Source organism: Martes martes (assembly GCF_963455335.1).
Source record: "Martes martes genome assembly, chromosome: 13".
NCBI classification, from domain to species: Eukaryota; Metazoa; Chordata; class Mammalia; order Carnivora; family Mustelidae; genus Martes; species Martes martes.
In genome coordinates this window covers 61,263,359-61,279,179 of record NC_137901.1, presented here as the reverse complement: position 1 = coordinate 61,279,179, position 15,821 = coordinate 61,263,359, and the positions used below count along the sequence as shown (strand labels likewise).

General features: G+C 44.5%; 1 protein-coding gene across 4 annotated transcripts in view; it reads right to left on the bottom strand.

Moving 5' to 3' along the window:
- LDLRAD4 (low density lipoprotein receptor class A domain containing 4) overlaps nucleotides 1–15,821 on the bottom strand; it is a 422,342-nt gene that overhangs the window by 259,543 nt on the left and 146,978 nt on the right. For all 4 annotated transcript variants that reach the window (XM_080821462.1, XM_080821463.1, XM_080821464.1 and 1 more), the window contains one exon: nucleotides 4,859–5,328. In XM_080821462.1, coding sequence (XP_080677588.1) covers nucleotides 4,859–4,898 — 40 coding nt within the window. In that variant the 5' untranslated portion in view covers nucleotides 4,899–5,328. The remainder of the gene's footprint in view (nucleotides 1–4,858; nucleotides 5,329–15,821) is intronic.

The following is a 15,821-nucleotide window of genomic DNA, read 5'->3' as shown; positions in this document are numbered from 1 at the left end:
GGGATACATACATAAAAGAATACTATGCAGCAAGTTTAAAACTATTTATAAAGAAAATATTAGGGTGCCTGGATGGCTTAGTTGGCTGAGTGTCCAACCCTTGATTTCAGCTTAGGCCGTGATCTCAGGATTGTGAAATTGAGCCCCGAGTCAGGTTCCGTGCTCAGCGGGGATGGGGGCGGGGTTCTGGTTGGGATTCTCTCCCTCTCCCTCTGCTCCTCCCCCCACTTGTACATGCTCTATGAATTAATTAATTAATTAATTAAATCTTTTTTAAAAAATGCTCATAATGTTAAAAGGGACTGATCAGGTGATAAAACGGAATACATATTATGAACAGTTCTAAGGAAGAAATTTATGCAGAAAAGAAAAGATTGAAAGGACATAAGCCAGATATTAACAGTGGAAAGCTTCATATGGCAAGACTGTATATATGCGTAATTACTTTTCTAATTGCAGTTTTTCTGTGCTTTCCAAATTTGCCTATAATGAACAGGTAGTACATGTAAAAGAGAAAATTAAGGGTTTTTTTGTTATAAAACAGTATCTAAATGATTAAAATCATTTCTAAATTATATGTGCTTAGGGGCACCTGGGTGGCTCAGTTGGCTGAGCGTCTGCCTTCAGCTTAGGTCGTGATCCTAGAGTCCTGAGACTGAGTCCCGCATCAGGCTCCCAGCTCAGCAAAGAGCCTATTTCTTCCTCTCCCTCTGCCACTCCCCCTGCTTGTGCGCGCTCTCTCTCTCTCTCTCCCCATTAAATAAATAAAGTCTGTAAAAAAAAAAAAAAATTCTATGTGCTGAGAAAATTTAAAACAATATATAAATTCCTGTATGCAGGAAAGAAAATCATAATTAGGAGGATGGATTTATAATATGTATCCATGTGTGCACACCTACATTCACACATGAAATAAGACGTAAGAGGGGACTTTGAAAAACATAGGCAAATGAGCACTGGCATGGTGAGGAAGTGACTTCCAAGCTCCCACCAGTCATCACAATAATTGCACATACTCCAAAACAAGCAGTGGGCTTGCCATGCAAACACAGCTTCACACTGTCTCCCAGGCTTCCCTTCCAGCCAGACTGCAGCCCCTAAGCCCTTCTTTAATAGGAATCCTGAGCCCCCTAGGTCACAGAGGCTAATACCATCAGCAAGAGTATTTAAACATAAAACATAAACCGACAAATCTTTTTAACTGGAGGTATGGTTAACTATATAGTGACTTTTGTCATGCTCTAAAACAAGATTCAAAGCCAAGGAAAAATGCCTTAACCCCTTCACCATTCTAAATATCTAAAGCAAGACTCTTTTCCACTGGCCTAGAGAATCCACAAAATCAGTGCATCTTTGATTCCAGAAACTAAGACATTAGCACCTTTAGTTGTCCTGGGATAAGAAAAGACCAAAGTTGAGCTCCTGCGTGGCTCAGTGGGTTAAAAGTGTCTACCCTTCAGCTCAGGTCATGATCCCAGGGTCCTGGGATCGAGTCCTGCTTCGGGCTCTCTACTTGGCAGGAAGTCTGCTTCTCCCTCTGCCCCTTCCCCCACATGTTCTCACTCACTCTCCCTCTCTCTTTCATAAATAAATAAATAAATAAATAGGTAATAAGAAAAGATTAAAGCCAAGAAACATTTAAGAACAGCAAACCAACTAAAGGGATAGGCACCAGCCTCCTACTTACCTCCTACTCACCTCCACAGCTTTACCCTACTCCTTGGGCAGGGACAGAGGATTGTCCCTTTCATTCTACATCCTAAATAACTTTGACCAACTATGTGGGGAAAGGAAGATGAGAAGCACAGGCAAAGAATAAACAATGATGAGCCTAGTTCACAGGGACCCACTTCCAGAGAAGGCTAAAAGTACATACATCTCCTTTATTCTACCACTGGTTATTTCCCTAGAGATATTGGAAAGCTAAAGCCATTGTCCTACAGGTACATGTGGGCCCAACTCTCACAACAAATATTCAATAATTGACAGCTACCTTAAGAACACATAGATTCAGGGCACCTAGATGGCTCAGTCGGTTAAGCATCCAACTGTTGGTTTCGGCTCAGGTCATGATTTCGCTGTTGTAGGATGGAGTCCCACGTTGGGCTCTGGGTTCAGCATGGAGTCACTTCAGATTCTCACTCCCTCTCCTGCCTACTTACTTGCCCTCTCTTTCTCTCTCTCTCTCTCAATAAATAAAATTTTTAAAAAATAAAAATAAAAAAAGAATTCAATCACTTCTGCTGAGTAAATGGGACCCATCAGTCCCTTTTTCAATTACAGACTCTCCCAGCCCACCCTTCTCCTGTAAACACCACTCCTTGGACAGTGGTGGCTCTCACAGCTTGCCAGGCTTTCATATGCACCGGGTGCTTGGGCATTGTGTTAGGATCCAAGTTCTGGTTTAGCGGGGCCAGGTGACACAGAGGCTAATTAAATCCCAACCTCTGACGGGAGACCCAGGCAGCAGTAAGGCTCCCTAGGGGACCCCCATGTGTGGCTGATGTTGCACACACAGTGCTAGAAGATTCGGAAAGGCTGCCAGCTTAGTGTAACTGCTGGCTTTGTTGAGTGTGTCCCTGCACCCATAACACCGGCACACTAATAGCGCCTCGGAGTTGTGCTGAAGACAAGTTAACACAGATAAAGCACAGGATAGGTTCTCTGAAACACTGGCCATGGGTATTATTTTACTACTGCTACCAATATGATTATTATTCAGGTAGGCTGATGCAACTAGGAGGAGGCCAAATTTGTAAGGAAACAGAGTCCCTGGGTAAACTCTAAGATAAAAGAAGTTAAGGAAATATGAGCTGGGAGGAGCCTTGAGAGGGTGCCTAAGAGCAAATTGGGAGGAGGTGACCAGGGTCCTGTGCATAGCCCACAACCAGGGCAGTAACAGTCATAATTACAGCTGCCATTTTCTTGGGCCTTCACATTTCAGGCACTGTCTTAACTACTATGAGTTCTGTAGGCAGAACCCAGGGGTTTCCGTTATTCAGAGTCAACTGCCTCAAGGTCCCAGGCCATAAGCCAGCCTGTGATCCTGACAGGGGTGGGCAGAGCAACCCAATAAGTGGTGGAGACCAGACGAAACTGCATTAAGGGTGAACCATGGCAGACCAAGGCCCGTCTCAGGAGAGACTGTGTCTAGAATCCAGTGGATTCTAGTCACCTCTCCAGTCAACCCTCCACTCCCTGGTCGGGCCTCTCTAAAGGGCTGACTGCAATAAGGCAGGAGTCTCAGGAGCCAGGCAGGAGGAGGCAACAACTACAGGAGCTTCTCACCTCCCGTGTCAGCAGTGACACAGCCGGGGAGCGTGGGGACTAGGCTAGTGTACGTGTTGAACCATGGGAACCATGCACTCTTACTCCAGTTCTTTTTGTTCCCGCTTCCTCTCAGAATTGCCTTAAGAGCTTCTTTCCATGAGCATCCTGGGTGCCTTTCCTCCCCGGCTGTCTCCCAGAGAGTGGGGAAGAAGGGCTTGAAGGGCCTGGCCACTTCACAGAGGTGCTTCATGTCACGGCCCTGTATGCTACCCGTCCACACAGAAGAGTAGAAGGGACATTCCGTGAAGGAGCAGCTCACGTGACTGAAACAGCTGAAGTGTCCCCATTAAGGGAGACAAGAGGGCAGGGTTTCCCGTCAGCCAGGCTGGAAGTCTGAAGATAGTTCTAAAGCACTCAAATTTGTGTGCTCCTCTGAATCTACATTTAAATACTGTTTCATTCATTTTCAAAGGGCTGTGACCACCCTAAGAGGACCTTCCCCAGTACAGCCGCCAGGACAAGGGCTCCCATGTTATGGATGCAGATACTGACCAAAGCCTGGAAAGCATTAAACTCCATATTCAGCATCTCACACAGGTAGTCTCTTTTTTCCTCAGAGCAGCACCACTGAGAGCTGAACATGACCATCTTCACTGACAAATAGGCAAAGGGAAATATAAAGGAGCTCAGTGCCTGTCCAAGAGCAGAGCTCTAGTCAGTGAAGAAGGCAGAGTCCAATCCAAGTCTGTGTGGCCCTCAGCCCAAATTTTCATGATTATCCTACCATCTTTCCTTTAAAAAACAAACAAACAAAAACAAACACAGAAACCTCTTTCTATGTTGAAATGTTTCTTCTGGATTCCATGAGTTTCTTCAACCTCACAGCCCCCATTTTATAAATAAGGAGCCAGAGGCCCAGAATGATTAAGTGCCTCACTGGGATATTAAGTGAATAGGATAAGAAACAAGGACCCAAATTCAAAAGGCCCTGTGTTTCAGGCCATGGCTTTGGGGCATCAGCCAAAGTGATTCCCTGTAAAATGTGACAACTGGAAGCCACAGGACAAAGCAACGTCAAAGAGTAGCATGGGGATTCCCCATGAGCTCACTTATATGAGAAGAATCCCAGCTAGGAGGCCAGTTCAGCAGAACCACCTCCCCACCATCATTTGCACATGAATACACAAGAGAAGGAAAGCTAAAGATGGGGAGGGAGAAGTTACTCATTATCAGTAACTTTATTCCCTCAGTCTTCCTAGTTCTGTGAAGAAAAACACAGCCCCCTGCCTTGCTCTGCAAGTGACATTTCCTTTAGAGAACAATGACTCGCAGGATATTGTGTGCACCACATTACTCGACGAAAGCAGAATCATAAAATGTCAAATCCTTTTTCAAATTCCTATTTAGAGAGCAGAAAAACATACTATTATTTTGTCAAAATCAGTTACCATGGCAGCCTGAGCCCCTTGGCTCCGTATGGCCTTCAGTTCATAAAGGCAAACGCATGCTCATTTCATAGGGATGTTTGGTATTTTATTACCTCCCAACTCAGAATTGAAACAAAGTTTTAAGTGTGAAGGATTCTCACCTGTGAAAGCATTTGTGGCCTGAAAATCAGCTTCCTGCATACTGCTCCCCAGACAAGCCTGTGCTCCAACTCTTAAGCTATCCTGGCAAGAGGAAACTGCCTGGGCGAGGCCTCAGGTCACTTCCATCTTGGCTTGTCGGAGTCCATCGCTCTGCCCCGTCCGGCTTTTGGTAGCATCTGATGCCCACCTGCCCTGCTCCCAGACCCTGAGAGCGGGCAGTACCTAGGACAGCACCCAGTCCAGCAACGTGCACACTTGGGGCACACAGTCACGTCAGCCGTCCAGCCAGAGTGAAGGCCATGGTGAGCCCAGGAGCAGAGGAAGCTGTCCCGCTGAGACCTGCTTTCCCACCTTACAGTGAGGCCCTCCTCAGCCACTTGGCAGCCAGCATCCTCCACGGGTCTCAGCCGCTCTAAGGGAGCTCAGTATGGTCTGATCTGCTGCTCTCTGTGCTTCGCCTCTCCCCTTGCTGAAATTAAAAAGAAAGAGATCACTTTCCTGATGACTTGCAGGAGTATTCAATTTAGTAGACCCATAAAGGTTAAAAAAAAAAAAAAAAAGAGAGAGAGAGAGAGAGAAAGAAAACGCCACCCAGAGTGGTGATCATGGCCATGCTATGGGCACTGGGGGAGCTCTCGGTAGGAAGCAGGTGCAACATCTTTTTCTGAGTGTCTGTGAAGGTGGCAGGGAACGGAGGTAGCTTTTACTTGCACTCCAGAAAAAAGACAGCAGAAAACAGCATTCTCTGCTCTAAGCCTCGCTAAAAATGGCTATAAAGGTGACATAACATTCAAATGTCTTTCCCCCAGTCACATAGTTCATAGATACCCTGAAGAAGAAACCCATTTCCCAAGCTTGCTCCTGAAGTGCTCTCCCTGTTTGTGCTCTCTGTCTCTGTGTCAAATAATTTAAAAAACAAAACAAACAAACAAAAAACTTTAAAAAATGACTCTCAAGGGGGAAGACAAAGGCCTGTATCAATATTTTGAAGAGTAAAAAGGAAAAGCAAATTTAATCTGAAAATTTACATTACATATTACATAACAATAAAAGCACTTTACAAAATACTTTCCAGATATTTCAGTGTTGTTACATTATATAAGAAGCAACACTAATAACATGAATGTTAGAAGCCCAAAGGATGAGACATTTTAAAAGAGAACCTGAATAGGAATATCCAGTACTAGAGTAAAGAAAACTTTTTTTTCCATTATCACCACTTTACTCTAATCAATTTACATCACTCTTTTGAATATATAACCTTCATTCCTATTTTTCACCATCAAACTAGAGGAAAAAAAATAATTTAAGAAAACAGCACATAACAGAAAAGAATACTCCGTTAGCTCTTCTTGTTGTAAATATAAAGTAATAAAGGAAAATATCACTAATACAGACTAACTATAAGGAAGACCTTATGTATTAATGAAGCACTATAATTATATTAAGAAATTCAATTGTATTGCCCTCATGTACCTGTAGTATCACAGTTAATAAGGTGTAGCATACCATGAGTACATAAACTTAATGAATAGGTAAAAAACTTATTTTAATTAAAAAATCATTTATGCAAATAATGGTTTTGAAGTGCTTGAAAATGCAACAAAACATTTTTTCTCTGAATTGAAACATTCCACATAAAATGACCAACACACACAATATCAGCCTCCTAAAGTCCTACACTAACTTCTAAAGTAAACCTAATCACATGTACGATACCTATCAATTTTAGGAAATGAAATTGCCATTAAAAAAAAAAAAACCACTTGCTCTATAACACCTTGGTTTTCTTTGCCCTTTGCTATGGTGCTTTCAATGCACAGAAATGCTAGATTTTATTTGCTCTCTGTTTCTAAACTCAGAGACGATCTGAAGTGTGAGAAGGTGTGTGTGGTTGCTTTACTCTGGGCTCTCTGTTTATTTTATTTTGTTTCATTGAAAAAAGTACAGTTACCTCACTTTATCTTTTTTAAGATCTTGTTTATTTATTTGTCCAAGAAGAGAGAGAGACAGAGCACAAGCAGGGGGAATGGCACGCAGAAGGAGGAGCAGGCTCCCTGCTGATCAAGGAGCCCGATGCTGAACTTGATCCCAGGATCCTGGGATCATGACGTGAGCTGAAGGCAGGCATTTAACCAACTGAGCCACCCACTTAGTACTGCTACCTTACTTAAAAAAAAAAAAATCAAGCTATCCTATATCACATTTCAAATGGCTATGGGAAAGACTAAGGCAAATGTGGACAGAAATAGAACAAACACTTTTTTTCTCTTTTCTTTCTTTTACCGTATTCATCACACTCACCAATTCTTTAGTTCTTCTAAAAGAGAAGTATGGTGACAGGTATGTAACAGCTCACGGGGGGGGGGGGGTCCCAGGCATAGTATTGGCATGGATTTTTATGGCAAGATGTGTGTGGTTCCCAATAAAGACGAGACAGACACAACTGTATTATCTTACTAAAGAATGACTTTTGTATTCCTGCAAACACTCAGGCTCCAATATATGCAATTTTAAAATAAAAATTTAACTGTAACTGCCATAAAATGTTTTCTTAATAGCCACTAACAACACAGATACCCTTTCTAGAAATATACAAGAAAGAGGGGAGGGTACCCAGGACTATTCTGTTCAGTAGGGGACATCCAAGACAGGACCAGGAACCCAGCCACACTCAGTAGGAGTCAGATGACCCAACAGGTTAGGGCACAGAGGTGGATGATTAGGACCCAGAAGTAGCAAAGGAACAGCACATCTGCTTCCACAGCTTGATAACCAACCAAGAATCAGCAACAAGGCAGAGAACAGAACAAATGGTACCTCATCCACTTTTCCCATCTAACCCTCTCCTAGGGCTCTTGCTCATGATTCTATTCACCTTCCAATCTCAGCTCAAATGACCCTCATCAGAGAGGCTCCCTTGATCGTCCCCCAGACTAACTTCAGAGCCTGGCCACCCAGCTTCCCGGCACTTGCCATGGTCATGGCTGCATGCAGGGTTCCTGATCTCTTAGCCCCCATCTCTCCTGCTGGACTGTAAGTGCCATGAGGACAAGGACAGTGACTGGCTGACCGTCCATTACGCCTCAGCAGCCAGGACAGTGCCTGATGCCTGTGTCTGCCAAATGAACGGAAGAGTGGCTGAAGGCCATCAGTGTTCTGAGGGGTACACACAGAGGTGCTCAGCAAACACTTCCAAGACAAACCCACCCCAAGCAGTGAACTGATGGCAGCATTTCCTGGCTGAGAGGCTACTCTCCAGTGCTGGCTCTGAACCTGGGAACTGGGAGGGCTCTTCCTACCACCCACTGGTCAAGGTGAGACAGTGATTACTAGCACTAATTCCTAATGCACTCACACTTCACAGAACAGCCTATCCAGTAGAGGCCCTTAAAGGACACTGCTTTATTTTATTTTATTTAGATTTTATTTATTTACTTGAGAGAGAGAGAGAGTGAGAGAGAGAGCATGAGAGGGAAGAGGGTCAGAGGGAGAAGCAGACTCCCTGCTAAGCAGGGAGCCCAATGTGGGACTCGATCCCGGGACTCCAGGATCATGACCTGAGCTGAAGGCAGTCGCTTAACCAACTGAGCCACCCAGGCGCCCAGGACACTGCTTTAAATCCTCACAAACCACAGAGAGAAAACTCTGACCCCAGAGAGGTTAGATAACTTCACACCAAAAACTACAGTGCAGTAGAGTCAGGACTAATGCCTGTGTCTCCTGCCCCTTCCATCAACTGTTCTTCCCAGGCTACCTCTGCACATCAGGTAAACCTCCATGGTAAACCCAAATTCCCTAAACCAAAATGTCTTAAACCGAACAATATTCAAATCAGGGAAATGAAGGGGGGAAAAATGAAGAAAGAGTAAAGAGAGAGAGCCTTCACAGAATAATCCTGAGCCACACATTCAAGAGCCCTCACTACAGCAAGCAGGCTAACATCCTCCTGTCTTCTACACACACACACACACACACACACACACACACACACGTTCTATTTATCCTGGGAAGATGGGTAGGCCTAACCAGAAAATAAATTAATTCAATACTGCACTTGAAAAATGCCATTAAGTCCCTCCCATAACAGAGCAACAGTTACTAAGGAAATAGAGCACACCAAACGGAAAAACATCCCCACAGGAAGGGACCCTTTTTAAAGAGCGAACACCCACAAAACCTAACCAAGTAAGTTGTAGAATATGTTTGCTTTACCACTTATTCATAAAAACTTCCACAAAATGCAGTCTCCGAGGAATCACTGGGGAATGAAAACTGCATTCATCAGATCACAGCTTTCACAAAATTACACTACAGAAATAGACATAAGGAATTCAGGAAACATTAGGGTCACACACTTAGGCACAAAGACCAAAACCCAGAAGCAAAGTGAAACCACAACCTTTTTAAAAACAATCTAGGAACATTAAAGAAATGTGTAGTACATAAGGAATAAACACTCCAGTTTCATTTTTTATTTCCTCTCACTGTGGACAGACTGCTTCACTGGCTGAGTGTCGGTTACCTAGGTGATGGCTAGACTGAGCAGCCTAACGGGCTCCAGGCCGAAGGGACTCAGGGAGTTGAGGCCCCGTGCCTGTGTCTGATGATCTGTCACTGCTCCACCCACCAAAGAGGTCCTAGGGAAAAAGGAATACTGAGAGATGAAGAGATAGCTTTAACCTTGACCCTCCCCCCAAAAATCAAAACATAAAAATTAACACATTAAGAATTTGTACTGCACTGCTTACTGAAAAAAATCTCCACTACTGGCTGGCTCACTTATGTTAAAGTGATAATGGACTTCCAGCAAGATAGGTGTGAGAAAAAGTAGAGAGAAGAAACCTGAGGATCTACTTCTGACCGGAGTTTGAATCAGGTGTCACCATGGGAGAGAGATGTCACACTTTCCCGCATGAGCTCTTCTACCTCACAAACAGAGAGTCTGGACCTCAGCAAGTGCTCATGAGTCTCAACATTTCCTAACAGCCAAAAAGAATGTCCTTGGAAAAAACATGCCCCCCCCCAAGGCAGCCATGGGGCAGAGAGCACCAGACTGGGCATCCTTCCCCTGGTTCTGGGCCCACATGTAGGACTCAGTCAAGTCCCTCAGCCTGTCAGTCTCCCACTTTCTCATTTGTAAAGTGAGAACATGAAACCTGAGGTCCCTTCTGATCCTGATTATTCTCCTGTGGCCCTGTCTCTAGTCAAGGGAGAAAGCACAATGTGTATGAAAAGAACATAAGGACCAAGCACAGAAAATCTGCACCTAAACCGAAGTCTGAGAACAAGTCAGAGAAATAAGCTGCCTAGAACCAGGGGAGGCTGAACTGGGGTGATGCAGATCCTTCACACTACTTTTAATTTCTTTTTTTTTAACTTTATTTTTTCAGTGTTCCAAGATTCATTGTTTCTGCACCACACCCAGGGTTCCATGCAATACGTGCCCCCCTTAATACCCACCTCTGATTCAGAGGTATAAAACAATTTGAGGTTGTGTTATAAAAGCTATGAAGCCATCCTAGCCCCCGGGAGCTTGATGGGCTCCAGAAAGGCCGCCATTTTAGGAAACAAGTATAAAATCTAAAACACTCATTACAAATATACACACACACTGCAGAAGGAAAAAAAAGTCATTCTATCAGAACATCCTTTAAAATGTCACTTTGGCAAATATGACACTTGATGAATCCTGAAGGATCTGTAGTCTGAGGCTCTACTCCAACCGAATAGGAGAAAGAATCCCCCCAGGTAAGTTAGTAGGATAACTGTCCCTAGTGATTCGGTAAGTTTGTAACTACCTTCTCATACTGTTTAGGAACAAAGGAAGCAATAAGAGGTCATCTACCCCACTCCTTCATTTTATGGAGGAGACTGAGACTCAGGGAGGAGAGGGAATTCATTGAAAGTGACTGAAATGATGACGGCAGCACTGGGAACGAACCCAGGTGTCAGTCTAGGCCCAAGCTCCAAGTTCCCCCGTACACACAGACTGGCCAAAAGGAAGAAGCTAAGAAGCGGTGCAGCAGACTCCTGTAACAATAGCGAATGGACATCAAGGAATACTGAGATGATTTCCACTTTCCCAGGCCCAAATTGGCCTACGAGCACACTACCAATCTGCTGTAAAGAATAGGCAAGGAACGGTCTGCTTGGCACAGAATCAGAATGTGCACAGAAGGTGTGAGCCCATCGTGGTCACCTCAGATGTGAACACCAGCCAAGCAGAAGGCGGCTGTGGGAGAAACCGTTACCACCCAGCCTGGTGCGAGACGTCCTGACAGGCCACACCAAGGAGTTGGGCTCTGAGATGCTCCACACCCAACACTCTCCCCCATCCTAATTGTCTTCAGATAAAATTAGTTTGCAATGGGCATGATAGGCAAAGATAAAAGGGCTCCCACAGGCAGCTAACAAGCGTGAGCAGTAAGGAAGGGGAGCTGCCCTCTGGCTCCTTGGGTAAGAGTAGGAGAGAATAAGGACCAATGAGTTGTTTGTATGAAAGTGTTTGTCTTCCTCATACATATTCCCCAATGTCCTCGTCACCCAGCAATGCCTGCTCTGCCAGTGTCACCACTCACAGCACCCACGCCAAGCCACTCCCCTCCCCAGCTAGAGCAGCCTTCCATGGTACACTTCCCATGACTACCCCTGCTCTCTGGCCTACGGAACACTGTATAGGCTGCAACCTCCCATTCGGCACTTCAATAGTTCTTTGTGGGACTATTACTCGAGCAACGTATTATTTTAGGTGATGGGGAGACAGGAATGAGCTAAACAAACCAAGCTCCTGTCCCCAAAGTGTCTATGGTGTTTATGGAGATATTTCCTAATGGAAACCTTCCGCTAATCTGCATCCTCGGCATTGGCCACCATGGAGCCTAGAATACAGCAGGTGCCCAATAAATGCTGGTTGTACTGCACTGAACCATATCTGAGCTTCAGCTTAATTACCTCCTTGTAACTCTGTATCAGCTGCACAAAGTACCAAGGGCATGGTACGCAAAGAGACCGCAGGGCCCAGGGCACTGTGTGAGGGACGTTCCAGCTGGGAGTCTGGGGCCCAGGCAGTGCCAACCAGTCCACCATTTCAAACACACTCAAAGGAGAGCTTTATACACAAACAGGCCAGAGGACAAAAGGCCAGGCTCTGAGTTGGACTACCTTGAGTTCACCTTGTTTGGGGCTCTGGGTGATTTTAGCAGTTACTTAATCCCTTTGAGTTCAGTTTCCTCACCTGTAAAATAGAAGCAGGGATGGAACTTCCCTCATAGAATTATTGTATATTTAATGAGCAAACATACACAGAACACTGGTCTCTAATGAATGGTAAACACATAAGAGTTGCTACAGTGATTACAACTCACCATACCAGATTGATAAACTATGTCTTCAAAGAATATTCCCCACCCACCTTTTTCCAGTTTTCATCTGACCTAACTGGGCAAAAGATGGCATTTTATCTCATAGCTCCTCAGTTGATTTGTCTTGATTTTTTTTAAGTTCTTGAGAGATAAAAATCTAAGCTTAAAATCACTTTATATCAGCTAAAATTCGTAAGAGGGGAAAGGATACAAAATTAGACAAAATGTGTGGGTGAGATATTTGGTATGAAATGTGGTAGAATACTAGAAGAAAAAAAATGACAAAAAAGGGAACTTGCCTTTAAAAGGAAAAAGAGCCTCTTGGTATATTCAATTTTTTTTTCATGTCTTCACATTGAAATACCAAATTTAAAAAATAGCAATAGACAGTAATAAATAAATTAAACCAACGTTTTACATCTCTTTGCCAGATAATAATCAGGCAGGGTCCAATCTGCCAATCTGACGTTCTTCCTTCCTTTTCCCCATTTGGTTCATTCCCTTTGTAAAGTGCTGACTTTTTAAGCCCTCTACATGCATTTCTCAAACTTCCATAAAGTCCTGAGAACGAAACTCCGCACATAGAGGACATCCTACCAACCACTCCCAGCAGTGTGATAAATCCAGCCCTCTTCTACATAACACCAGGTGTTGGAACAGAAACACCAACACTTTAAAAGCTAATAAAACTTGATCAACAATAAAACAGCTGATACTCCCTATAGAAATGAAGGATCTATATAATTTTAGTTGCTTGCATTAGCAAAGGTTTCCTAAACTTCCCTTGTTCACCAAGCTCCAGGCCAGCCCCACATTTGCACCTTTAGTCAAAACACACAGGGAATGTCTAAATTTCCATTGTGTAGTTTTGTCTTGTTTGCTCATATTCATTTTCTGAAAAATATATTCATTTAGGAAAATGATAACTTTCTGTTTTATAATTTTTTTTACGATTTTATCTTTATTAAGTAGTATCTACACCCACCATGGGACTTAAACTTACAACCCCAAGATCAAGAGTCACATGCTCTACTGACTGAGCCAGCTGGGCACCCCTTTGTTTTACAATTTTTTTCCACTCTATATCCAGTTTGAGGTGGATAGGGTTGTATAGGAATACTCTGGTAACATTTCTCTTAGATATTTCCAAAGAAAAGTCTATGTTGTCTGGGACAGACAAGAGACATCAGAGATGTACGGTGAGCACCAGACAGGTTTCTCCCCAACACCTGGGGCCTGTAAGGCTCTGGCAGTAGTCAGCTCATTTAATGTAGATGCAGGTGTGGGGGACACACACACACACATGCACACACACACACACTTAGCAATTTGTGCCCTGGCAGAAAGACTCCTCACTGCCCGAATACATTCATTACAACAAAAGTTAGGATAAGTCCCACTTACCTCCTGAAAGAGAAAACAGTTCCTTCCTATAGTCTGCACAGCAGACACAGACACAGATCCATCCCATATCCTCTTAGAACTTAAACTTCCTCTCAAAATGGTGTTGTTTCTATCATTTAAGGGAACCAGAAAAACAAATGACATATAATGTGTCAAACACCATCCTAGGAAGATCATAGATTCCCTGACTACCTTGGAGAAACACACATTCTCACAGGAGAGTGAAAAGACAACCTCTAGACCAACCTTTCAGGAATGACTTGGAATTCAACTGGGGAAACTTGTCATTTGAGACATACCAAATTCTGGAAACAACGCATTTGGCCCGGTCAGTTAGCGTTGGTGGAACAACTTAATCTGATCACAGAAATCCAAGGAGATGAACGTTTCAGCAGATGTCTGAAGGATGTAACACAAAATGGTACTGTCTGAGGTTGGCCCCCGGAGCTGATGTCAGCAGCAGCAACCAGTCTGAGAGTGTGACAAACGAGCTCTCGGTGGTACAGTTACGCACAATAATGAACGTTACATCTGTGAGAGGCTCTCGCACACCAAGCCGTTTGACGAGCGGGGCCTGACTCCACATACATTAGGGAAACACTGATAGAGTTTCATATCTTCCTGGAAGGCTGGATGAGGCAGGGCCATGAAAGTGCATCTGTTCTGAAGAGCAGCTGTTGAAGGGCGACAGAGAATTCCGGGGAAAGGCTGCCTGGTATTTAACTAATGGGACTACACAAACCCTGTCCCTGTGTGTTCTGGAGGCCTCCAGGCAAGCAGAGAGTTCATTAGACCAATTTCCGCTGCCTTGGTAACAAAGGCCTATGCGTGTGCTCTGACAGACCAAGAGCCAACAAGCGTCATTCATGGGGGAAAGCCCGACGGACAGGTACTGCGCATCCCGCCAAGCAGCCCGGGGGGCAGCAGAAACACGGCCTCCTCTCAGGGAGAATTGGGCCCTCCACAAGCCCATTGTGACTGGACACAGTCTCCTACAGCACCTGAGGCCATGTGTTTGCCAGATTGCTGAGTCCGTTCAGCTTTCGAGGCACTAACTGGCAGTGACAGAAACTCTCTCATTCTGAACAGTGTATTCAACCCAGCATCACTAGGCTTGATGCTGAGTCTGCCTCAGCAGTCCACCATCAGATCTGGACAAGAGAATTCCTGCGATACCACCGAGGAAAACTGCAGAACTCTGGCAGCGAGATGAAATTTTACCAATCAAATGTGAAACCCGAAGTCACTGGTCATGTTCCCGTCACTTGCCAAAGTTAGCTATGCAGTGTCTGTGAGGACTTTCAAGATCTAAATCCACCAACGGACCTCACCAGCCTGACAGGCAACTTTCTCCGCATTTAGAACAGTATCTTCTTTCAGTTTTTTCCGTTTTCCTTCTCAAAAATCCAGCCCTTATTTATTCCCTTCCCTTCTGGCATCAACAAGTAGGCACTGACTCATTCTAACCTCTGCTGTGCAGTTGGGAGCCCTCAGCTAGCTTCTTCGGATAGAAGCCAGGGCCTCGTCCCTCCACATGCCTGAGAGGACTGGAGGGAAGCACAGGTGGCAGGGACCATCAGGCGGGAAGGCAGGAAGAGACTTCACCACAGTGAACAACATCACCCTACTCCCCACCTTCCCATAGTCTAGTAAGTAAATTAGTTTCTTCAAACAGCAAGAATGAGGATTTAATTTTGTTCCTCACAGGAAAGCAAGCTGTTGTTGCTTTTCACCAAAATACTCTTGCTAGGCCATTGTTCCCCCAAATATTTGAGAGGAAGCATACAATCATCAAAACTAAATTTTGTCCATGTTGACTGAAAAACTAAACATATTGACAAATACATTTGAAAGAAGAAATAGCCATATGTAAATATACAAGACTAATGTCAAAAAGCATGGAGCCGCCTGTTTATCTGGGCTGGCTAGCTGGAAGAAATGATAGAAAGGATGGGGGCTAGGGGAGGTGGGTGCTAAGAGAGGCTTCCATTGAATGATGAACCACTGCAGTCAGGAGCTCGGCAATACCCCTTGGCCCTGACACAGCCACTCACTCTGGGGCGGGGGTAGGGGGGGTTGCTGTGCTCAGAGAATCAAGCATGGCTTTGGGGTCAAACAGAAGGGGCTCAGAATGACAGTTCTCCTGAGCAGCCTGCCACACACTACTTGGGCATGTTATACAACCTCAGTAAGC